Source organism: Camelus ferus, chromosome 6 (genome assembly GCF_009834535.1).
Source record: "Camelus ferus isolate YT-003-E chromosome 6, BCGSAC_Cfer_1.0, whole genome shotgun sequence".
Lineage (NCBI taxonomy): Eukaryota > Metazoa > Chordata > Mammalia > Artiodactyla > Camelidae > Camelus > Camelus ferus.
The window spans coordinates 67,357,026-67,384,062 of NC_045701.1; the positions used below are offsets into that span (position 1 = coordinate 67,357,026).

General features: G+C 34.1%; 1 protein-coding gene across 2 annotated transcripts in view; it reads left to right on the plus strand.

Moving 5' to 3' along the window:
- Positions 1-27,037, plus strand: part of PCNX1 (pecanex 1) — a 157,501-nt gene that overhangs the window by 101,422 nt on the left and 29,042 nt on the right. For both annotated transcript variants that reach the window (XM_032482298.1, XM_032482299.1), the window contains 12 exons: positions 219-329; positions 2,089-2,180; positions 8,351-8,460; positions 8,870-8,975; positions 10,336-10,428; positions 13,074-13,224; positions 15,063-15,204; positions 15,921-16,098; positions 18,799-18,907; positions 19,716-19,845; positions 22,516-22,574; positions 24,272-24,487. In XM_032482298.1, coding sequence (XP_032338189.1) covers positions 219-329; positions 2,089-2,180; positions 8,351-8,460; positions 8,870-8,975; positions 10,336-10,428; positions 13,074-13,224; positions 15,063-15,204; positions 15,921-16,098; positions 18,799-18,907; positions 19,716-19,845; positions 22,516-22,574; positions 24,272-24,487 — 1,497 coding nt within the window. The remainder of the gene's footprint in view (positions 1-218; positions 330-2,088; positions 2,181-8,350; positions 8,461-8,869; positions 8,976-10,335; positions 10,429-13,073; positions 13,225-15,062; positions 15,205-15,920; positions 16,099-18,798; positions 18,908-19,715; positions 19,846-22,515; positions 22,575-24,271; positions 24,488-27,037) is intronic.

Below are 27,037 nucleotides of genomic sequence, written 5' to 3' on the forward strand. Positions count from 1 at the left end.
TGAAAAGATTATTTAACATTCAAGCAGTTATATAGAGAGAAATAATTTAAAATGGTATATTTTAAGAAGTTTTCTTAGTAGTTTTAAGTAATTTTAAAAAATTGCTTAATAATTTATATTAACTCAGGTTTCTTTTTATTATTTATTTTATGGTTTTAGGTAGACAAAAGGATGGATGTGATAAACTATTTTTACTTTGCTTTTCTTTCCTTCTGTAGTGTTTACACTCTGTTTCCCAATAGTATTTTTCATTGGTCTCCTGCCTCAGGTGAATACATTTGTAATGTACCTTTGTGAACAATTGGATATTCATATCTTTGGTGGTAATGGTGAGTACTTCCTTATGAAAATTACAGATTACAGTATTACTTTTACAGATCATTATGTAATAAACTGAACATCAAAATGCTTTTCCAGTTTTCATTTTAGAATTGAAATTAGAAAGGAAAAGACACTTATTTAGTAATTAAAGACAGAATAGGAATTAATTTGTATAGGAAAAAATAGTCAAGTCTGCTACTTTAGTGAAAGATCCAGGAATAATGGAGTTGATTTGTAAAGGTGTTAAAATATTATTGTCTAAAAGTAAATGTTATAGTGAGTTTATGTGGAGCCTGTTTAGACTTACGAAATATTTATAAAAGATCATTTATCCCAAATAGATGGAGTTCAGATACCTGGCATTATATTTGGATTTTGAACCACTATAAGCATTTAATATGTCTATATATTTGGTTTCAGAGCTTTGTTTTATCTTTAGAATGGAAACACCAAAATCAGAATGCTTTTAGTAAAAGCATTTTACTAAGTAAGATTTTTAGAAATATCTCTTTTTTTAGAGTAGAATATGTGGGTGTGAATTGATATACTTAAAAATTTATTCCCCTGTTATATGTACATTTTCTTTTCAAAATAAAGTAGATCATACCAGAATTACTCTGGAATAGATAATGTTTTACAGAACTTGAAAATAACTCTTTGGGTAACCACTGTGGTTAAAATATACCTTTATTTAGTTTAACCATCTAACATTCTACTGAAAGATGAGTGTACAACTAGAGAAAAAAATATGAAAGGGAAAGAAATTACTGAACTTAACACTTTATTTCTATTCATACTTCACACTTGCAGTCCATGTCTTCCAAGTATGTGCACTGAAATTATCTCTGCTGATAAAGTGTTGGTATTATGGTTTAAATTTTAAATAGGAACTAAGCTTTTTCTATTTGCTATGTATCTAGAGCATTTTTAATGTTTTGAGAATTTTTTGAAGGAGCGTGAATTAAGGCTGGGCTGGTCTTCAGCACAGCTTAATGAGTAGAAAACAATTTCAGTATTTAAGGACTATTGCAGGTGCTACTTTCATCTAAATACTATGGAGAGGGTTTAGTGTAGGTAATTTATAATAGTGGGTGTCATCATATTATAATTTATAAACTTGTGCAAGGTGTTAGTTTTTTAATATCTCCTAAAGAAAATTTTTTCCTTTATATTTGTGATCAGCATAGAAAGTTACTATTAAAGAAAGTCTAATTCATATTTTAAAAATAAAGGATAGTTATCTTAGCCATCCTCTATTCCTTATTATCAGTAATCCCATTAGATCTATTTTTGTTGTTATTATTGTTAGTAATTAGTCAGATCTATACTTTTTTGTGAGAATTAATTTACACATGGGAATATAAATTTACTTCTGTGGGTAACACTAAGTTCTGTTTACATAGACTAATATCTTCAGTGAATACTTAATACAATTCTAGTTCCTTTTCGGGCTCTGTGAGCTTCATTTTCCCATGCTTATAGAAAATAACATTCTTGAAGCATAATATGGGTATAACTATTTTCTGCTGTATATTACCTCCAAGGTGAATATATTTTATCCTGCATCAGAAATTGTTGATTGTAAACCTTTGTCATTTCAGAATTTTTTGAAAGGACAGATGAAACTGAATTTTTTGTAAATCAAACAAGTGATATTTAATTATAGTCAGTATTGCACCAGTTTTAATACTTTTCATTGACCTTTTAAGATACCTTTTTTGCCATAAATGTTTATAAATATTGACTCCTTTTTCCTTTCCTCTCTAGCCACTACGAGCCTGCTTGCAGCACTGTACAGTTTCATCTGTAGCATTGTGGCGGTAGCCTTACTGTATGGATTGTGTTACGGCGCTTTAAAGGTGAGCAACACATGGAGTATGTTTTGTCTTTAAGTCTGTCTTTCCATATGAAAATTGTTTTAAATTGACTAATAGTGATTTTTTTTTCCTAGTACCACTTCATTTAATTTTCCATGGTCTTCATATGTTGAACATTATTATCATTCTCATTTATTTTGAATTTGAAAGCAATTTCATAGTTAATCATTATTAAAAAAATCTTTTCATGCAATAATCATATGTTAATATTAGAAACATTATTAAAAACTGGGCTGGTCTGAGGTAGAGGTAGGTATGAAAATAACAGAATATGAAATTAATTTTAGATTTCTAATTAAGAGTGGTCGCTTCAGCAGCACATATACTAAAATTAGATTTCTAGTTAAGAATACATGTAACTGCTGTTTATATCAAGGTTTTTTTCTTAAACATATGAAGACAAGTTCAAGGACTTCAATTTAAGATACATTCTAGTAAAATTACTGCATTGAAATATAATGTCATTATTGGTTTAGAAGGATCTGGATGAGCCTTATTAGTTCAGTTTTTAAACAATTATCACCAATTGTAAATGTAAAAATTTTAGATTTCTCATAAACAACTCTCAACGCCTGGTATGATTATTTTTTTATGATTGATGCAAGACAATCTAAGAATGATAGAATTGAAAGGGCTATGAAAAGTGACTCTTGGGATCCTTCCTTGCTTCATTTATTCAGTAGCATTTACTGTGCTTACTGTGTGCCTGTTCTGTACTAAATACCATTTCCTGCTTTTAAGTTGCTTATATGTTAACTGTGATTAACAAGTCAACCGATGCTTTTAATAGACGGTGATGAAGGCTGTGAAAACAGAATGTTACAGGCATACAAATAGTACATTATTCAGCCCAAAGGGATTAAAGATGATTCTCCAAGGGGGTAGTTTTTTAACCAAAATTTGAAGGACAATAGGAATTAGCTAGTTCAAACAAGGGATGAAGAGCCATAGAGTTATAAAGAAAGTGTGTTGTGTACAGGAAACAGCATACAATTTGGAATCTCTGGGAATTTGGGTACATGAGGAAAGGTGGCCTACAGTAAGGCTGGAAAGGTAAGCAGTGGCTGGATTATGAAGTATCTTTTTTTCTGAACATATTGGTTGGGGATGGAAGACCATCAAAATATTTGAAGTAAAGTAAGGAAATGATCAGTGTTACATTTTAGAAAGATTACTTGACCCCAGTGTGAAGGAGACTCAGATATACGCAGAAAGGATCAGAAGTAGGGAGACTCTAGTGCTACAGTCTTGAAATTATGAGGAACTTAATTAAAATTGGATTCAATGAAAGTATTTGGGGACTCTGGTAGTTATTTAAGTTATTTAAGGTAATGATTAAAAGATTTAGAATTCATCAACTGGTTAAATAAAGTATAAGAAAAAGACTGGTAGTCTGAATTGGCAGGAGAAAATGGATGTGGATAGAACCCTGCGAAATGCCAATATTTAAGCAGTGGATAGACAAGAATCCGACAAAGGAAACTTCAGAGGCAATACAGTCTGAAAAAAATTTTATTGAATTTGGCAGTTAATAGGATATTGGTGACTTTAACAAAATAGCTTCTTTGGTATTTTGGCTAAAGAAGCTAGCTCAATGTAAGTTTGAATAGATACTATGAAAATATATTCTACTCTTTCTAGAATATAGTTGGAAAACCTGTGCATGATGGGGATTGTTTTCTGGGTTTTATTAAAAAAAAAAATCTGAGATTTGATTGTATTTAAAAGGAGAGGTGGAAAATTGAGTAGAGAGGGAGATAGTTGATGACCTTCAGCCCACAAAGGAACTGGAGGTAATGAGATCCAAATCCAAGCTTCTCCCAAGTATGCTATCTATAAACCATCCTATTGTATAAAGGATTTAGATCTATGTTTGGAGAACATGTTTTGATAAATGGTCATTATTTGAAAGTTGCAGTCCTAGAAGTTAACAGTATAGTAGGTTTTCTAGGTTTCTAAAGGCCTGTTTAACTATAATTATACAGAAGATCAACAATTGTAGAATTGCCAGAACCTTGTGTCCTAAGACAGGAAGGAAGATAAGTCTTTTCTTTCTTGGCCATTGCACTTGTATTAGACTATTTTAGTGTTAGATATTCCCCATTATAATGTAATAAATCTGCAGATTTAATTATGTAATGAGCAAAAATTATGTGCAAAGATTTCACTATAGCAGTGTTTGTAACAGCAAAAGCTGTAAATGACCTAATATCTGTCATTTGTAACTGGTTAAATCAATTATGGTATGACCACACAGTGGAATACTATACAACCATAAAAAGGAATAAAACAGATTTTTTTGTGTGTAAATGTGGAATGATTTCCAAGACATACAGTTTTTTTCCAAGTTGTATTGAAATACAGTTGACAAATAAAATAATAAGATATTTAAACTGTACAGTGTGATAATTTGATATACATATGCTTTGTAAAGGATTCCCCCATCTAGTTAACACCTTGATCATCTCACATATTTACCTTTTTTTAGTGAGAACATTTAAATAATACTCTCTTTGAAAATTTTATTTGTACAATACAGTGTTATCAGTTGTCATCACTATGTTATATTTTAGATCCTCAGACCTTAATCATCTTTAAAAATTTTTTATTTTAATTTTTTATTGAAGCATAATTGACATAACAGTATATTAGTTTTAGATAATGGTTCAGTATTTGTATATATTGCAAAATGATCACAATAAATCTAATTAACATCTATCACCATATATAGTTGCAGATTTTTTTCTTGTGATGAGAACTTTTAAGATTTAGTCTCTTAGCATCTTTCAGGTGTGCAATACAACATTATTAACTATAGTCACCATGCTGTACATTATATTCCTAGAACTTATTTATCGTGTAACTGGAAGTTTGTGCCTTTAGACCCCTTTTACCCATTTTGCCCATCCCCCACCTAAATTTTATTCCTCTTATAACTGAAAGTTTGTACTCCTTTATGAACCTTCCCCTGTTTCCCCCACCTCCCAGTTGCTAGCAACCACTTTCCTGTTCTATGAGTTTGACTTTTTTGTTTTATTTTTTTAAGATTCCACGTATAAGTGGTACCGTACAGTATTTGTAGTTCTCTGTCTGGCTGATGTCATTTAGCATAATGTCCTTCAGTTTCATTCATGTTATTGCAAATGACAGGATTTCTGTCTTTTTTAAGGTTGAATAACATTCCTGTGTGTGTGTGTGTACATAAACATACCACATTTTCTTGTGTGTGTGTATTTTTAATAAAAAAGAAGGCAGTATGCCAAAAACTGGATGTTTCCTTTGTGTGTGTGTGTTGTAATACATCTGATGGCATGTATATACATAGAGTATTTATGGAAGAATACACAGCAAGTTGATAATAGAGGTTACTGATGGACAGTTAGACTCAGTGAGGGGCATTATGGCATGTGTTTAGTAATGGTTTAATTTTTCTTTTTATACGCTAATACAGACTTTTACATCTATCATTTTTGATTTCTGCTTTCTTTGTGTTTACTTTTTTGTTTTTCCTTAACCATTAAAGCTTATTAAACATTAAAATGTTTCTTCTAAGACAGTTTTAGTGCTTCTTATTAATATGTGTATACTTTCTAGATGTTTACATAGTTTTAAGAGATTACTAGAATTTGGGCATTACATGATAAAGCAGAAACTTTCAGACCTGCTACAGTGTGTAGAATAAATTTACCTTTTAATCTTTTGATCAAGGTGAACTTCCCTAAGTGATTTTGTTTTTCATAGTTTCTGAATTTCCTCCCAGTCTGAATCAGGAGTTTATTAAAAACTCAGAGGTGGCTGGGTTTGTTTTGCTCTTTGTTTTTCTAGTTAGTACTCAATGAAGGTAGTAGTCACTATCAACTTATATATTTTTGAATTACATTGTATGCATGATTATTCCAAATTCTTACTGAACAAGATAAGTCATTTTGAGGCCAATTTAAGTATGTTTTTCTTTTGTCTGAGAACAATAAAAAGTAATGTCAAGCATTTGTCAGATACAGGCATTTTGTGTTTTTTTCTAAATATTGTTTTGTTTTAATTGAGGCAAAATTTATATACAGTGAATTCCACGTATCTTGTGTACACACTTTGATAAGTTTTGACAAATGCACACACCTATGTAATATGCACCACTATCAAGATATAAAATAGTTTCATCACCAATAGAAAGTTGCTCTTGTTCTCTCCCAGCCCCTCTGCCCAGGTGCTTTTATTGTAGCTTTGCAGTTCTTGAACTTCATATAAATGGAATTGTATCATATTTACTGTTCTGTAGCTGATGTGTCTTGTTTAATGTATTTTTGAGATAAATCTACATTATGTGTATCAATAGTTTGTTCCTTTTTATTGCAGATTAAGTATCCTATTTAGTTTTAAATCCTCCTTATTTTGTCTGTATGAATAGATCATGGTTTATCTACTGTCCTAGAGATGAACATCTGAGTTCTTTCTAATTTAGGGTTATCATGAATAAGGCTGCTATGAACTTTCTTGTACAAGTCTTCCTGTGGACATATGTTTTCATTTTTCTTAGGTAGATACCTAAAATGGAGTTGCCAGTTTTCCAAAGTGGTTGTGCTAGATGTCTATTTTTTTAGTTTTAATTCTTACCAGAGTTGTACATGCTTATAGAGTCAAATATTTCTACAAGACTTACTACCAGGAAGGCCCCCCACCCCTTTACCCCTTACTCAGAGTTACCTCTTTTCAATTCTTTGAGCATATTCTTTTGGTATTTGCTCCCATATCCCTCCGTAACTAATTCACACTCCCACTTCTTGTGTTCTGTCAAGTTTTAGGCGTTATTCATGAACTTCACTTTGTGGAAGTTGTAGGTTTAACTTTCTTTCACCTCTCACCTCATACATTGTCTACCAACCCAGTCTCCTTGTCTCCTTCATACCCCTAATATGTTCACCTTATTATCACCATGCAAATATATTCCTGCATACATTTCATTTTCTCCTTTACTGTGTTTCATATGTATTTATATAACTCTCTTTCATTCTCGAACTCTTCACATATTGTGTAACTTTCTTCTCAGTGAATTCAGGCATCTCAGGAAGTTTAGTTCCTGGCTCTACCACTTAACTGGACAAATTATATAAGCCATTTGTACCTTAATTTCCTCATTTATAAATTGGGGAGTAACAGTACAAATCTCCAGGGATGATTGTAAGAATTATTTAGGAAGTATTTATAAAGATCTGAGAATTGGGCTCGACACGTAGTGTGATAACACATAATATGATGATGATGATGATGAATGATTTTCATGTAGCCATTAAAAAGAAATCTCTCTGTTGCTTTGTGGAATAATTTTCAAGACTATTATTAAATGGAAAAAGAAGAAGCAAGTTGTATAATAAACTACCATTTGATTACCCATTCCTGCCATTCTCCCTTCTTGAATCCTCAGAGGAAGACAAAGGTGTTTACCTCTCAGGCCATACTTAAGAACTGTTAAGAACTGTTTCCTTTTACCAGTGTTACCTATTCTATACTAGGTGCCATGCTTGTAGACTCCAGAGATCCTGCGGTGAGCAAAGCAGACATGGATATCCACACTCACATGTTTGGTTGGCCTTAGAAGCCAGCCTTTGTATTGTTTATTTCTAGTAATATGCAGTTCATTCATTCAGGAAACACGGACTATCTGCTCAGTGCTCCGGAGGATAGAGTGGCATGTTATATGAACAAAGGCATCAAGAAGTAGCACACCAAATGTCAGCAGTCTGTCTGCCTAATGTGTTGTACCATGTGTTGCCTTTTCCTACTCCATTATATGTAATCAGAAATTTGCTACACCAAGTTCTTTTGTTTTTCAAAAGGGAGAATGTAGTTTGCTGTAAACTTAATATCACTTAAAATATGAAAGAAATTGACAGCAACACATACCAGAAACACATGTACTATTCATGGTGTATAGTAGAGCTTTAGTACCAAAAGAAATCTGGAGGTGATCTAGCGGCTAGGTTCTAGTTCATCAGAAAATAGTAACATTAAATTTATCTGGAATAAAATGCAATTAATAATGCGGCTAAAAAGGTTATTGAATTCAGTTATCTTTCTCCAAAATATTGACATAAAGAATTATATGACTATGAATTAGGAGTGTATTGTTCTGTCAAACTTTTTTTTTTTTCCAACAGGATTCTTGGGATGGCCAGCATGTTCCAGTACTTTTCTCCATTTTTTGTGGTTTGTTAGTGGCAGTGTCCTATCATCTCAGCCGACAAAGCAGTGATCCATCTGTACTTTTGTAAGTGAAATCAGTTGTTATTGAATTAAAGAAGTTTAAACAAGTTTGCATTTCTTTCAAATTTAACTTCCAAGATCTGTTTTCCCAGTGCCTCATCAAAATACTATTAACTTGTCTATATTTGGTTTCAAAATATGTTAACTTCAGGTCATTCTGACCACCACTGGCTGTGAGAGATTTTGTTAGCTTTTTCTTTCCTGAGTGTTAAAACTATATTTTAATAAAAATACTGTTATTGTATGCTTATTTGTGGCATCTTAAACTTTTTAGAATTTGTCATTTGCTAATGATTAAATATACTTGGATTACTTGGTTTTCTATCATAAACTTTATTTGCTATGAAGTACTAGTTTTTAGGTTATAAATGTATTTTTAAATTAATTATTTTCTCATTTTTTTTAATGTAAAGCTCCTTGGTACAATCCAAGATTTTTCCAAAAACAGAAGAGAAAAATCCAGAAGACCCTCTGTCTGAAGTAAAAGATCCACTGCCTGAAAAACTTAGAAATTCTGTTGTAAGTTTTAGCTTTTAAAAATCTTTAGCTTTTTAAAATTGTAAATTTTAGACAGTTTGTCATGATCATTTTTGAAGTAACACAATTTTAGTAATTGGGGAGAAACTAGAGAGAGCTGTACATGGTTGATGATCTTATTTCCAATTTTAACATGTAAGAAATAATCAGTCCTCAATGATTCTTTCCATGTTGAATAGTATGCTAATCATTCATTTTGGGTAAGGTGAAATTAAGTTATTTTATTTATAGAATTCTTAATCCTATTGAACTTAAATTAGGATTTGAAAGATGGCTATTAACATAAATTAGATTTATTTTGTTGTTATTCTTATTGATAAAAACGATGTCCTTGTAAGTCATCTGTTGGTCTTCTAGCATGTTTTATTTCTCAAGTCTGAAAAGTGTGTGTGAGTTTATTTTCCAGATTGAAGGAGAGGACAATAGCCTGTACTAATTTAATATACTTAAGTAAATGTAGTGATTTTTAAAAATTTTCTAATTTAGTGAATTTTAGTGTTACCTGCATTCTTTTAGTAATTATTTAAAAAATGAATTCTACAGATTCATATCTGTTTTATGGGACAAAACATAAAATGTTCTTTTTCCAAGTTATCTTACATATTTTCATTTGTGAACAACTAAATTTATATAGGTCTTGAATTAGCCATAATATTTACCTTCACTGAACTTGAGCTGTTCACATATGCTTTAGAAAACTTTAGAAAAGTACAAAACTGCCTCAAGATAAAATATAGTTTTTCTGACTTGAGTTTCCATACTAGCAAAGGACATTTCATGTTAAATATAGTAGGATATTTCTGAGTCTAGCTTAAAAGCATAAATCTGTGAGTCAGTTGATGACCAAAGATATCAAGAAGTTTCTGGGTTTTACTGCAACCACTAAAATAACCAAAATCCAGTAAGTAAAATAGGACATTGTGCGTACGGTTTCAACATTTCAGAAGGCCAGTGAAAATACACCTTTGTTATCCAAAAGGATATATACCCTATAAACATACAGTAACTTTATCTCATTTCCTTTTCCCATATGTAAAAGTAAAACTTACAGACCAGTGAGGGGAAGAAATCTTCATTTTAAAAAGACTTTGTTATGATATGTTATACGCTGTGTGGGACTGGTTAAGTTTAGTTTAAGTCACTTGGTATTGCAGTGTCCGGCCAACATATGAAGATTTGAGGAAGAAAATAAGACTTATTACAGTTAATTATTGCTATGTAAGGAGTATCTGTAAGTGCTACAGAATAGGATCATTGAAAATTTATTTCTTAAACTTGATCAGTTGGGAGTAAAGATTTTTAAAATTTTGTGTAATGTTTGATAATTCTGTTTGTTCCACAGAGTGAGCGTTTACAGTCTGACCTAGTAGTATGCATTGTAATTGGTGTGCTGTATTTTGCTATTCATGTAAGCACAGTGTTCACAGTATTGCAGGTGAGGAATGATTTTGTTCTTTGGATTGGGGGAAAGTAACTTGGTTTGGATTCATTTCTGATTTGGTTGTACTGTTTGTTCATAATGTCAAAATATGGCATTTTGTTTGGTTTTAACAAGTGCTTACTTTCTCATCGTTTCTCTGGATCGTGAATTTGGGACTGGCTTAGCTAGATGATCCCAGCTCAGCATGTGTTACGATGCTACAATCATAAGTGGCTGCAGTCAACTGAAGCCGTTAGCAAGCCTCAGTACCTTGCTGACTATTGGCCAGACAGCTCACTCCATTCCTCGCCACGTGGGCCTCACCGTAGACTGCCTGAGTTTTCCTCACGGAATGGCTGATGTTGCACACCACCACTCCTTCTGTATTAACTGGTCACAGAGGGCAACTCTGGTACAATGTGGAAGGGGATGCAAGCAGACATAAATACCAGCAAGTGACGACCATGGGAGCCAAGTTGTACTCAAGACCACAGTATGCCCTCAGGCCTGCACCCCTTCTGAAACCCCCAGCAGTCTCCTTCTGTTCCCCTGGAAGTCTAGAAACTCATCATCTAAGTCAGGCCCGTGTGGCTGGTGCCCCTGCGGTGCAGTCTGCCCAGCTGTCGGCCATGCCATCGCCCTTGTCTGTGCTCTTGGTTCTTTTGTGCAGACCTGTATTTCTCTGTGCTGTCAGTTTGATTATGATGTACCTTCCTATGGTTTTCTCCATGTTTTTTACTTGAGGTATGGCCTGCATCTGTGGCCTGGTTTCATCAAATTTAGAAAATTTTGGTCATTATTACTTCAAGTTTTTTCCCTTCTCTTCTGCTATCCCTCCCCCCACCCTTATGAACTCCAGTTACATATATCTTTGGCCTCTTGAATTTGTCCACAACTTACTGATGCTTTGTTCATTTGATTTCCTTTTTTTTTCCCCTGTGTGTTTAATTTTGAATACTTTCTATTGCTATTGCTTTGTTGTTAGTTCACTAATTTTCTGTAATGTGTAACCTGCGATTAATCCTATCCAGTGTATTTTTTATCTCAGAACTTAAGAGTTTTCATCTTTAGAAGTCTGATTTAGGTCTTTTCTATCTTTCTCATGCCTCTATTTTCCTTTCTGAACATACAGAGTTCACTTCTGACTCTTTTAATGTCATTGTCTCATAATCTAACTTCTGTGCTGCATATGGGTTGGTTTTGATTAATTGTTTTTTTTTCCTCCATGAGTCATAATTTTCTGATTTTTTGCATGTGTGGTAATTTTTGATTAGATACCAAGCGTTATAAATTTTACCTTATTAGGTATTGGGTATTTTTGTATTTCTAGAAATATTCTTAAACTTTTTTGGGGGGGGGACACTGTTAAGTTATTTGTTAACAGTTTGATCCTCTCAGATCTAACTTTTAAGATTGCTTAATTGGGACTAAGGCTGTGTTTAATGTAGGGCTAATATTCTTCCCCCTTCCCATACACAACTGAGGCAACACCCTGCTGAGCACCCTGACCAGTGCCCTGGGAATCTTGAGTTTTTCAGTCTGATGTGTGAGAACAGGCACTATGGCCAGCCCTGCGTGAGGCCCGGGTACTATTCTCTCTAATCCTTGGGTGTGGTTCTTTCTCTGGCCATGTGTAGTTTCCTCTCACACACATGTTCTGAGTCCCCTGAATACTGTGGCCCCTGTAGATACTCTTTGAAGACCCTCAGCAGAGCTTCCAAGTTCCCTCTCCATGCACTTTTCTCTGGTGTACTGTCTGTCTGGTGAATCTAGCTGCCTTGGTCTCTCCAGGCTCACAGTTCCATCTCCTCAACTCAGGAGACATCACATGGGTCCCCTCCCTGCACTACAACCTGGAAACCCTCAGGGCAGTAAACTGAATATTGGCCTTACCTGTTTCCTTTCTCTGAGGGTTCACTGTTTGTTTCCTTATGTCTAGCATATTGCAAACCATTGGTTCATATATCTTATTCTGTTTTGGTTCATGTGGGAGAATAAATCTCTATTATTTCATTTGTCCAGAAGCCAAGATTGTATTATTTAATTTTAACATTTTTGCCTTTTTTCTTCTCTTCCAATTTGAACTGTTAATTCCTGAGTACCTCACAAGCTAATAAGGTCCAGTGTGTTTTCAGGGCCCAAATATAGGCCTTTTTGGTTTCTAAACATAAGACTTTCTATCTGAACATTTGAAAGGTAGTACTTGATTTTTTTGTGAATTTAGTCATACATAAGAACTCTCTTCCAAACCATGTGAAGACAGCAGAAAAAGAATACATTGTGTTTATCCTATTCTGCTTTTCGCTTAATAGACTTACATGTTCTTGATCTGTACTAGTTAGAACAATTTAGTGCATTGCTCTACAAGAAACATAGAACATTCTCGGAGTGGCAGGCAACACACCTCAGGCCACTCTTGAGTATACTGACAGTGTGAGACACCAAAGAAAGTAGTTAATTTTAAGTACATGATAATACATGAACAGTCACTAACTTTCATAGCTGATTCATCAGAAAACTACATAATATAAAAATGTTAACTGTGGACACATGTTTGGTTCTTTGATTCTGAAGTGGACTCAAGTTGAACTGTTAAAGCAGAGGCTGTCCTGTGGCTCTTAGAATCACTTCTAATTTCCCTAACTTGATTCTCCTTGCAGCCTGCGCTCAAGTACGTGCTGTATGCCCTGGTGGGCTTCGTAGGTTTTGTGACCCATTACGTGCTGCCTCAAGTCCGGAAGCAGCTGCCCTGGCACTGCTTCTCTCACCCTCTGCTGAAGACGGTGGAGTATAATCAGTATGAGGTTCGAAGTAAGTCTGTCATCAACAGTTTTCTTTTTAAGACTAGGGATTTTTTTCTTCTACTTTGTTGACAGGTGACAGTTAAGTAGGTCACATCAAGTAACACTTTCGCTTGTGTGTCTTATGCTTTGGTTTGATGCTGTGATGAGTCAGACCTTTTGCAAGATGCTTTCCTTCCAGTCGAAGTGTAAATGTCAGTGCTACAATCCCAACTTTCCACAGAATTCTCAAAATTATTCTTCACGGACCTCTCATTGGTTAACCCTTTTGTGTGTGTCCTTGACTTCTCTTTCCAGTCCCTATCTTTTCCCTCAGTTTTCCTTGCCATATGCAGGCAGCCTGTTTGAAATATTTTTAATTGAATGCATAGGGAGAATAGAGAGACCTTTGTTCCTGTTTTCACAGAGACGCTTTGTCTACCAGAGAGGGGTAGATAAAGAGTTCAGCAAGAAAAAAGAAGTGAAAAATGTTTGTAATTGCTATTATTCATTTATATTTGGGATGATGTATAAAATGACTAAAAAGGAGTAGAAGGCCAGTCAAGCTTCTTGCTTGCCACTTTAAATCCTGACTTTTCTTTCCTGTTACAAGTATTCAGTCCTGTTCATTGGCTCCACAGCCTGTCATAAACTATACTTCCTCATTTTAGAGAAATAATAAAAGTTAATATCTATGCCATTGTTTATTATATACCAGTGATTAAACAAGCCAATGTTTTTTCCTCAAAGGTTTTTCTTCAATTAATGAATTACTGTAGAAGTTAAATTCCTCAGTTGTTGGGAGGTAAATTAACTTTAGGGAACTTCAAAGCTTTTGAAAGATTTCTATACTAAACTTGACTTTGCATTCTCAAAGCAAATTTCCTGGGCCTTTTAACAAAATTTCTTAAAGCATCGTGGCACTGTAATTTTTATCACCATTTTGGTCCTGGATAGATAATTAAATAAACAACTTGTAGATTGTAGTAATGGCACTGTGCAGACCTTTTAAAAACCGTGTGCTCTTGTAATAAGGGAAGTGACATGAAACTGTAAGAACCTACCCATTCTTACCATAAGGAAAGCAACTCAATGATTATTTTTGATGGGTAACTGTTAGTATTGCTTTCATATATAAATGTTAGCAAGTATATCTGGTTTGTTTTAAAGAGCAGTTTTCATTAAAGTAAATCAGTGATCATATTGTTTATTTCTTATCTTAAAATATTTAGTCTACATTTTTAGAAATTTTGAGTCAATAGAACACTTTTGACTTAGTAGGAGTACTAGGCATTAGCAGAGTTTATCTTAGCAACTGAAAGGAAAACATGATTCACTAGAGAACTTCCTGGAGCCGGGTGACACTGTTTTCAGATGGTCGGAGAACCTCAGCATAGCCTAGATACTTTCCCCAGAGAAATTAGATACTAAAATACTCGAAAAAGTATTACTGGCAATGAAAATAACTCCTACAAAGTGTGTGAACCCAAACATGTCATACTTCCGTATCTGTTCTGTGTTTGTATCTTTAAAAATGGATAATTTAATAGATCATTTATATTTTGGGGGAAAGAGACGGTAACCTTTTCTCCAAAAGTTATAGGCATAAATGTGGAAAAGTTACGATTAAAAAACTTAGGTTTCAGGAATTAAGTTTAAAATGAAATTCATCTAAACTTAAGTTACATCTAAGTTGAATGTGTCTCAGAATTCATAGAAATTGACAGTTGATTGAAGTACTAGATTTCATATATTATTTATAGTAGAGCTGAGTTTGAGTGGTAAGATTTTCCTTTTTTATCACGTTGCTGAACTATTCTATACATTAAGTGACATGGTCTTCTTGACTTAATATTGCTTTGTTATTAGATGCAGCCACTGTGATGTGGTTTGAGAAACTTCACGTGTGGCTTCTATTTGTGGAGAAGAATGTCATCTATCCATTGATTGTTCTCAATGAACTTAGTAGCAGTGCAGAGACAATTGCGAGTCCAAAAAAACTGGATACAGAGTGAGTACAGTGCTTCTCTAATCCAAGTTTGACTGCTGGGGGTTGTCGTAAGCAATGTCTTAAGTTATTGACCAAGTAACAAAGTTGAGTATCTCTTTGGGTATCTCATTGAGTATCTCTTTGGTATAAAGCACTGTGTAGAAAATTCAGGTGAAATTTTATCTCTGACTTCCCTTTTCTGAACATCTGTTTCTGCTCTTGGCATATTACTACTCCAGACTGCTCATTGTCAACTACCATTTTATGAGATGACATTTATTAAATAAGTTTAATATTAGATTGTAAGTTTTGGAGATGGTTATTTTTGTGTACTGTGTTAAGTCAGGCCATATAGGTGGCCACTTGCCTACACAGTCTTCCTGTAGGCCTACCCCCTACACTAGGTACATGTTGTTGGGTAAGCATTACTATTGTTTATTTGCTAAATGTTACTAATGTTAAAGCAATAGAAATATGGAGAAACTGGAGAACCAAATGTCAGAATTGCAATGCTGTTAACTTATTTTTTTAAACTTGCTTATTTATATAATAGACAAGAATCATAATACATTATTACTAGAAAAGAATATTATAATGGTTTTAAAAGTTTAAATTTAATGTATATATAGAGAGAGAGAAAGTAAGTTTAGTAAGTAAAATGGTGATCTTTCTGAAGTTAGTAGAGTTTCTGAAGTTTTCAGTCACTAGCTGATGAGTTTGCTTTCTTTGTATTGTAGATTAGGTGCTTTAATGATCACCATTGCTGGTCTGAAGTTGCTGCGATCCTCCTTTAGCAGCCCTACATATCAGTATGTCACAGTCATCTTCACTGTGCTCTTTTTCAAAATTGACTATGAAGCTTTTTCAGAGACCATGCTTTTGGATCTCTTCTTCATGTCCATACTCTTCAACAAGGTAATTTATCACTGAAAGAAATATCCCCATCTGTAAAATGTGTCGCCCTAATTAGTATGCTATTTAGTGAGGATTCTGCTTCATTATCATTTAAGTAATACCTTTTCTTCAGTCAGCCAACTATTTAGGTGCATATTAGAATCCGAACCAATGCCAGTCACTATGATCCACAGAAGACATATTTCTTACTGTAGCTAGGAAGGTAAGATTAAGTTACATGGAAAAATTAGAGAAACTCTAACAAGTATACATTTTTTAGTATGTGGGATCTTCCAAAAGGGGGTGTGGTTTTGAATAGTTTTAGAAATAGACATGATAATAATTGAACTGGTCTTTGGGCTGCTGGATAGATGGAGGGAGGAAATAACCTGATAGCTAAATGAAGAGGGTAGATACTGAGGGCTCTGAGGCCACATGGGAGCAATCAGAAATTAGTTTATTTATGGAATATTCTGAAATTTATTATATGTTTCTGAAATATGCTACATACCTATGAGATAGGTGCTTTTAGTCCTTTGACAAATGAGATGATAAAACCTGAAACTTCTGCCTCCCACTTTAAGAAACTTTTTGCCAAACCAGCTTTCTAAATGAAATAGATGGTGCAGATTATTTGTATATTAGAGTTTAGATGTTAACACTGACCACATTCAAAGGACTTTGACATATATTATCCCATTTGATAGGTAACAGAAAGCTGAAGCATATGAACAGCTGCAAAACACAATGATAGCCCAATTTTAGGAAAGTTAGCCTGGTGAGCCATATTTGGGATAAGTTGGGGAAGAGAGAACCTAAAGGTATGGAGAACAGCTTAAGAGATTGTGACAGTAACTTAGATGTGATAGAGGTCTGACCTAGGATGGGGGAAGTACCAGTGAAAACCATGGATCTGAACAAGGTTTTAGTAATAGTCAATTTCAAAACATGGAGCTAAAAATACTGTGATAAATAGCTTCTAAAATATTGCAATATTGTATTTGTTCAATCACTAATTTGTAAGCATTTTTTATCATTTATTTCCTCTTCTAGTGAGCAAGATTAACCAAAGGAGGAAGCCAGAAAGTTAATCAGGGAATTGTTTGTATAAAAAGGCATGCGATTTCTCATGAATTTAATATTTACATTGGAAATTGTATTGAAACTTGTTTTATACTGGTTGGGGAAAAAATGAAAGAATGAAAGTTGTAGTAAAATATAAACAATCCTTAAAATAGTCACTACACTTAACGCACATTAGTTTGGATTTTCTTAATACTTTCATTTGTTAAGCAAATTGTTTTTGAAAGCATAACATGTTCCAGAACAGTTCTGGATGCTCAAGCTACATCGGTTAACAAAACACAGAAAACTCCGCCCTTAAGGAGTTTGCGTTTTGTATGGTTACTTCATAGAACTTAACAGTGTTACTAATAAGCAGGTAATATTCAAGGGATCTCTTTAGATATATCTTCTATTTTAAGATATCATTGTAAGATGTACTATTGATTTAATAATCTTTCAAGAAAAGAATTACTCTATACAAAAATATTTTTATCGACTAACCATTTATCCTTGTAAATGCGTATCATTTTTTAAATATTACAAAATTTGAGTACAATCTGTTTCACATTTAGAAACTGAAGAGCGTTCTGAATCACTGTTTTTAAGCAATTATAATGACATCTTGATAATACACATGCTGCTTTTACTTCCTGTCATTCTGATCATGTTAGTACCGAGGATTGCCAGCGTAATTTTGAGTCATGACAAAGAATGTAGGGGTTCATCTGCACTTTCTAGTTGGTTGATTTTGTGGTTTCTTTTTTAAATTGGAAATTAAACGTTCATTTGTAAATCAGCTAAATAATTTAAATATGAGGTGTTTGGTGCCTGAATCATGGCACTGAATTAGTCAGAGCCTCTTGCTTTTCAGATTTTGTGATCCATTCTGAGAACAGGGCCTTGCCTTGCCTCGCATGCAGAGGCAGTCCTGGGCGAACACAGGAATTCTGTTTCAGTGTTGAAGACGTGTTCAGCAACAAAACAGATGCTAATTTAAATAAGATTCCAAGATGTATTGTGTTTCCATTGGCAGCGACAATTCTGACAGTGAACAGATGCCTAATGCATGCTACTAAGTCTTAGGCAAACCAGCAATGACAGCTGTATTACAACTGGATCCCTTGACTGGCAGGTTTCAGGTTCCTTTTGGCATTACATTTAAAACATACACGGTTTTCAAAGCACTAAAATTTGAGGGAAATGTCTTAGAATAAATAAATATAAATGTATATGTATGTATATTGCTCAAGATTTACAGACATCTAGATTTCCTGCCTGTCTTTGTTTTTCTTATGATAATAATATAACCAACAGAGAGCACAGGATTTTTTTAACAGATGAAACACAAACCCATAAGTCAACTAACTAACTTTACCTAAAACTATGTGCAAGGGGTGAGGGTATAGCTCAGTGGCAGAGTGCGTGCTTAGCATGCACAAGGTCCTGAGTTCAATCCCTAGTACCTCCATTAAAGAAAAAGAAAAAGAGAAACGTGCAGTGTTTTGGCAGTTGTTACTTCTTTTCCTTTTATGCAGATGGCCGATAATTTCAGTGTCATTTCCCTATTTGGAAGAAAATACATTTTAGAGGTTTTTCATTTTCTAATTAAAAAATCTGATAAGCTTTTGACTGATCATTTTTCTTTTCCTCCTGCAGCTTTGGGAGCTCCTTTATAAGTTGCAGTTTGTGTACACTTACATTGCCCCATGGCAGATTACATGGGGTTCTGCTTTCCATGCTTTTGCTCAGCCCTTTGCTGTGCCCCGTATCCTTCTAATAAAAGTTTTATAAGAAAGGACAGTCATAGTCTTGGTGAGAATGTTGGTTTGTAGCCATAACCTTTCATAGGCATAGAATACAGACAGGTTACTATATGATAAATTTTCAAAAATTCACAATCTTTTGAGTCCACACCTGTACTGATTTTGATTATTTAACTTGTATTAATATCTGTGCTCCATAGATCATCTAAACATGAGAAAAGTATTAAGGCTTTGTAATTAAGTAATGCTGATTAAAATTTTTATGTTTATGTGTAAGTCCAGGAATTTTCAATGTATGCAAAATGTGAAGTATTTATAAATGAATGGGGATTTAAAACATTTTGCATAATGGTATGATTATAATTAAACTTTATGTTCAAAATTTTCTGTTCTCATCATTTCTTAAAAGTATTTTCTAAATAAATGTGAAGATTAGTGACCACATAGATGTTGATACGTAGACTTTTTGTATCTGTAAATCTTAGTTTTTATCTTCTGGAAAATTAAAACCATGCATCTCTACCCAAGAGTGATACATGGACTTTTACCAAGTACATGTTAGCAGATACTTATTTGGTTCCCTTCAAAGCATCCTGTCAGGCTGTACTTTCCTGGCTGTATCTTTCTACTTCGACCTGTTATACTGTCTAGTGACACCTTTTTTTTATTCCTCTGATGAACCTCATTTTTCTAATTGCTATAATTGCAGTGTGTTTGTGAGATGTATTTGTGTGTATGTGTATTTGTGTGTGCATGTGTGTGCGTGCATGTACTCATGAATATTAAGGTCCTTAACCAGTTTTCCCATAGATTCAGCCATGTTGTTTGTCCAGGCTGCCGTATCAGCCTTCTTTTCTACTCCACTGAACCCCTTTCTGGGAAGTGCAATATTCATCACTTCATATGTGCGACCTGTGAAATTCTGGGAGAGAGACTATAAGTGAGTAAAAGAAAAACATTTGAAAACTGGTTTTTATCTTTTTTACTAGGAAAAAGTATTAACAGCATTATTATAAATTGTTCATGGTTAATAATTTTTTGTATTGAAATATTTTGCTAAAATTTTATAAATACTTTTAGTTTCAAAATTATATAAAATTGAAAGTCAGAATAATTACTCTATTTCTCTACCTTTTTTCTATTTATAAGATTTTAAAAACATAGTTCTAGTTGAATATACTCATTTTTCTGTCCTTTAATTTTATTTCCTAGGATTGTACCACAGTAGTAATACACTGAAACTGTATGCTATACAGTGTTGCATCATTATAGCAGTCATAGTTATCTCATAGTTTTCTAAGAAATAGCTGTTTCTAGAGATTAACTTTTTGTAGGTCATTTCTGGTTTTTCATGAAGATAAGTTTTTAATGACCATCTTTGATAAAGCGTTTTCTATTTAAGCTTAGTCCCTTAGGCTAACTGTTTAATCTGATGTCTAGTAACTATCCTGTGTATAACCTCTCCAAATTTCTTTTTTTTTTTTTTAGTTTAAAATATCTAAAGGGGAATTACTGAGTCACAGAGTTTAAACATTTTAAAGGCTTTTAATATGTATTAATGTATTGAAGAAAGAGCTTGTACTAACTATAATTCTACTGGCCGTCTCTGTGACTGTTTTTCTCTCTACATTCACACATTGGCACATGTGATACGTGAAAATGGTAATCTTACCTTTTTAACAATGAACTGGCTTACGGATTTGAAACTTGCTCTGGTCTCTTATCTTAAACCATACATAGTGTTTCTCTTTCTGGTGAATGTCAGTATTTCATATCATTTTTTTTTTCCAGGCCAGCATTTAAATTTAGTCCATAATAAATGTCTGTGGCAGACGCTGTAGACTTTTTGATCTCAGAACCCCTTTACCTGCAGTCTGAAACTTTATTGAAGTCTCCAAAGACTCGTTGATAGGGGTTTTTACCTACCAATATTTACCATAATCATAAATCAAAACTCAGAATTGTAAATGTTCATTAATTAATACAAAAATAACAACAATAAACCCATTACACGTTAACATAAATAACACTTTTCTCATGAAGAATAACTGTGTTTCCTATCCTACCAAAAAGAATCAGTGAGAAGAATGTTACTGTTTTTATAGTTTTGTGAATCTCTTAAATGCCTGGCTTCTAAAGGACAGCTGGATTCTCATATCTGCTTCTGCATTCAATCTGTTGTTGCAGTATGTTGTTCTGGTTGAAACATATAAAGTAAATCTGGCCCCACACAGATAAATAGTTTGAAAAGAGAGAAGTATTTTAATAGCCTTTTTAGACAATTGTGGATATTTTTCTTTAATTCTTCACGAAAACTTGACAGATGGTGTTTCCTAAAGATTAGTGGCAATGTGGAACCTAAAACTGTACCAGTGAATTTTGGGGACTGTATTACATCAAAATCTACTTATATGTCTTATTCTTTGAATGGATCTTTTACCCATGCATACTTTTATAACATCTTTACTGATCATTTGGAAAACACTGGTTCAGTGAGTAATGGTAGATCTTCCAAATTTTGACTCATTATACAATATTTTAAAAATACATTCATTCATATTACCACCAATCTCAAAAGAAAATGGCAGAAGTACTGAGAAGCTATCAAGCTCATCGTGGTAGATGAAAGTTTTCCAAAATTTTAATTTTTGCTTGAAACCTTGAATTATTGACAACAGATATTGTCAGTTATTTTCCTTGAAATGGCAGGCATGTTCTTCATTTGAGAAATGTCTCAAATGCTCAAGTCTGAATAATCATAGTTTATATCTGTCAGCCATTCAAGTAGAAACATTTTCCGTGGGAAAAAAGCAGATAGTGCAGCAAACAATTTCACAAATGCTCTCCCTCGAGACAGTCATCCTGCTTCTGAATACAGCACAAGTACTTTTATGTGTATTTTGCCACACACAATATTAAAAAGACTGAGTGGCTGTGATTTAATAATTTTATTGCTTCATTAAGGACATTTTTAAGTGAAACTTGAATTTTTATTTATTGTTTGTTCTTGTGCATGGGTGGCAATGAAAAATAGTACAGTTTGGTGCCACTGCGTTGGTTCACGTTAAAACACCAGCAGTCTTACTCACCATTGCTTTTGCACCAGCAGTGCAATTGTAACCCCGTTAGAAAAGGCAAAAAGTAGTTTTGATTTGGAAAACTCCCTGAAAAGGTCTTGATCCCCTGCTCCAGGTTCTGTGGGCCACATTTTGGGAACCACTGTTCTAAAGAACATTGTGCCACTAGTCATTCCCCTTGCAAGGAGTGTTTCATGCACTGTATGCAGTTTTTCATAGCGATCAGTTTTTGTTTTGTTTTGTCTTTTTACACTAAACTCATGACTGTCTTTCTATATTTGGTGTTCAGTGAAACAGTTAGGAAAAAACTGTGTTTATATATGGTGGAGCTAGAAGAGTAAAAAATAAATCCTTACCCCTAAAATTGTTCTATTGAAGTGCTTTATCAATATTTAATCATAGAGTTTTCCCAGATATTTTCATAAAGGAATAATATATATTTAATCTATATTATATGTTTTTTTACCTGTTAATTATTAAACATTTAAAAAATATAAAAACCTCCTAAATATGTTTTATTTTGCCATTTTCAGCACAAAACGAGTGGATCATTCAAATACCAGATTGGCTTCCCAGCTTGATAGGAATCCAGGTAACAGCTCTATTTGTGAGTCAAGAAGCAAGTCTAAGGAATCTGTTGTAGATGTATATATTTCACTCCCAACCTATTGGGAATCCTCTATGGAATCCAAAGTTCATTTTTTTTAAAAAACTAAATATTCTTTGCTTTGCTTTATTTTGTTTTACTTTAGCAAAGTATATGTGAATTAGATCTAGAATTTATATACCCATCTTTTATAAAACGCATTTTAAGAATGCCGATAGTAATTAAAAAATGCCATTCGAAGATTGTTCTTACATAGGTTAAAAACGAACACAGTTAAACTGGTGAGGTGTAATTTAAAGAGTATGCAATCTGACCTATACTTATTTTATGAAAAATGTGCTTCCTCCCTCCCTACATGTTTAGGTAAATATGTAATTTCATTTAGTTCATGGTGTCAGAGATGTCATCTGGAGGAGCCACACAGCCACTTAAGATAGGGCTTCAGTGGGTGACATTTTGGTGGTGTTACCATTATCTGAAGTTTGGTTCTTTTTGGGAAATAACTTCTTGTTAGCCCACCTGTTAGTAATCTGGCACGGAGAGGGTGAATCTCACCATAAAAGATTAATGTATCAGCCAGACTGTCAGTGTATTATTTTACTAAGAGAAATATGACTCCCAATAGACTGGAATATTTGTATTCATTTTACTTGCAGATTGCTTCAAATGCTCTACCTGAGAAACTAAACTATAATAATCATGTTGATTCATGATTATAAAGTTGGATTAAGGAGCACTGGTTATTTGATGTTAATGACTGTGTCATGTTCTGGTAGATAAAACAACCATCTCAGCTCCAGTATGTCCTTGTAAGGGACATGGAATTACGAAGCTGAAGACGCCATCCTGCATATCAGAAAGATCATGTCCTGAATTAATATGCGCACTTTTGTAATGGGCAGACAGAGCATTAAATACAACTTTTATTGAAGCTAGAGCCTAGGGTTTCCCTTTTATTTTATTGCTTAGTTAGGCTGAATTTAAAATAATTATTAAGTTTAGTGTATTTTGCCATTCTTCATTTTATACTTTGGGCACCCATTTATAGATCATTGCTTTGGATGGGTTACTTTTAAAGATGGTCATTTCATTTATTCGGTGATGTTTTATCCCAACTTTTTTTCTTAAAGGGTGATTAATAAATTTTGTAGGTTCTTTGCCATTTCTATATATACAGTTTACTTCTTTTAAGCTAGTATTAGGCATCTCATTATACAGCTTTTTTGACTGATGAGCGTCTCTTTGTTTAGGACTATCCAGTTTGTTCAGATCTTGTATTGCTTTACCCACTTCCTTTACCAGTATGCTTTTTTGTTCTAGTTCTGAATTTCTTTCATCATTTTCATTTCTCTTGCATGGTTTTAATATAAGCCATGGTTAATTAAAAAGTAATAGAAAAGATCATGAACTATTAAAGAGATTTCATCTAATCCAATTCTCACATTTTATGGGTGGGAATCACAGATCAGAGAGGTTATATGACTCCTAACTCTAAATTTGAAACTTCTCCCATTAATCCTGTATTTCATTTTTATATAGAAATTGTAAGGGTATCTAAATATTACCTTCCTTGCCAAAGAAATAGAGATATAACCCTAAGTGGAAATTAGTTTTTTGATACTTTTAACAACCTTAAGGGGACTTAAGATAAAATTTAACATTTTTTTAATCCTTTCTTGTAGGATCAGATGACAACAATCTGAATTCCATCTTTTATGAACATTTAACCAGATCCCTGCAACACAGTCTCTGTGGTGACTTGCTCCTAGGACGATGGGGAAACCACAGTACGGGGGACTGTTTCATTCTTGCCTCTGACTACCTCAATGCGTTAGTGCACCTTATAGAGATAGGCAACGGTCTGGTGACTTTCCAGCTGCGGGGGCTCGAGTTCAGGGGTAAGATATCCCACCTTTTATTTTTATAATGTACTCCTGTGACATCTAAGTTTTATGTGTTTACATCTAAAAACAAAATTTATAAACTTAGATCCTTAATCTTTGAGATTGGAATGAGAAAAGTTGTTAAAGAGTAATTTTTGGTTTTTTTCCAAATCTCACTTTCAGAGAAGAACCATTTTTGTGGTGTGCTCTGTATGCTCTTCATGTGAAAGGAGTACCACTGGTGTATAACAGACTTGTTTTCCTGCTGATAGTGAATTTCTGTTGTTCTGTGCTGGCCCTCTTGCTAGTCTGTCTTTGTGACCAGGTGCATATGTTTGTCAGGTGGCTCATAGCATAGAATGTGGCAGAAATTAGCTAATAGAATTACTTGCCAAGCCTTTGTAACTCAACAATTTTTTTGTTGTTGAGGTGAAATTCACATAGCATCAGATAAACAATTTTAAAGTGAACAAATCAGTGGCATTTAGTACACTTACAGTGTTGTACAACCACCAGCTCTGTCTTGTTCCAAGGCATTTTCATCACGCTAAAATAAGACCTCACACCCATAAAGCAGTTACTCCTTATTCGCCACCAAGCCCAGCCATCAACAGTTTTGTATAATGACAAATGAAGCTATTTCTACATGGAAAATCATGCATTCAGAAACATCTCAACTTGATGTTATCAGCTGCTATAAGTTAAATATCTTGGAAGCATAAACAGAAACTTACAGGAATTGAAAGTCCTGTTAATGCATATCTTTCCAATCTAGGGAACATTTGGACTTGAGAGTTTTTAGAGAAAGCATTCAAGCTGTGTTTGATCTATTCTAGGAAGTGCCTTGGGTGTCTTTAATCTGAAATAGGAAATAAGAAAGCATTTGACTAGATAAGAGGATCAAATCAGACCTGTACCCCATAGCTTTGTCTTTACCCTGGTGTAGAATCAGATGACTTGCCCCTTTGTTACGCAATATCTTTGTTAATGGCGCAAGTGCTTCTCTAAAGTTACTCCATTCACTGGAAATAGGATTTTATTTGTGCAATACTCAAGGTAGTAAATGTTCATGTTTAATACTCTTCTGTAATTGTTTTCCAATCCATTCTTTCTTTTTCAGAGTGTCCTGTTCTTGTTTGTTTCTGTCTCCATCAGAAACCCAGAACCTTAATTCCACCTCTTCTAGAGTCTTACTCAGTGCAGTTCAAATCTAATCCAACTAGACTCACCCAAAAGTCAGCACCACTCACCACTACACCTACCACTGCTATGACTTCACCTTCTTTTTAAATTGTTGGCACCTGAAGAGTTCACCTTTGCTTTTTAATTTTAATTTAACTTTTTTTTTTTTCACAAATACGTGTGGGGAGGCTATTTTATCTATCATTTCTATGTGTGTGAATCATAAAGGCAGGGAGGGGGTTCTTCTTATCAGCTACTCATTCCACCATATTGATAAGAAATTCTCCAAATCAAAAAGTGATCCAAATTCTCACTCTCAGCTTACTCTCTGGTACCAGGTAGATTCAAATAAAGTTTTGGATACATCCTTTGCCATTCACATTCTCACAATTTTCCAAACAAAACTCAAGTCAGTTTAGGAACACAGTACCGCTTATTTTCTGGACACATGCTGAATTTAAATAGAAGTACTTGTAAATCTTCACTCAGCTGTAGTGACTTTTTAAAGTCAGTCGTGCCCCTTCCATGCTTCAAATATTCAGTGGCTTTCCATTGCTTTTAAAATAGGGTTCAAACTCCTTAACATTTCCTACGGCACTCTGTGATCTGGACTCCGCCAGCTTCTCCAGCTGTGCTTTATACCACCCTCCTCACCCTGGCCCCTCTGGGCTTCCTCCAGTGTCTTAGCTGTGCTAAATTCTTTTTTTTTTTTTGGTGGGGATGGGTGGTAGTTAGGTTGGTTGGTTTGTTTATTTTAATTCAGGTACTGGGGATTGAACCCAGGACTTTGTGCATGTTAAGCATGTGCTTATCTCTGAGCTCTACCTTCCCCCTAAATTCTTTACTAAGGCCTCCTTACTGCCCTTCACTTTGCCCAGAAAGTGCCAGCCATCTCCCCTCCTCCCACCAGTCTTCCACCTCTATTTATAAGTATTAGTCTAAATATCACTTTCTCAGAGCAGCTTTCTCTGACCACCTGCCCCATGTGGTTAGCTCTCATACACTACCCTGTCATTACCTCCTGAGCATCTAGCATAGTTATAATTTTATATTTATTTGTTTAAAGTTTATTTCTTCTCTAGCCCAGGGGTTGGCAGATTTTTTCTATAAAGAGCCTGGACAGTAAAATAGTTGAGGCTTTTGGAGCCATGCACATGCTCCTTAGCATAGTCTTCTTTGATTTTTCTTTTAAACAACCCTTTAGAAACATAAAAACTCTTCTTAGCTTGGATTTGGCCCAGGCCTGTATTTTGTAAACCTCTGCTGTAGATGATAAGCTGTCAAGGGCAGGAATCACATGTGCTTTGTATATCATTGTGTATCCAGCACCTATCCAGCAGTTAGCATAGAATACAGAATTACTTTTGTAGAATGATTCAATAA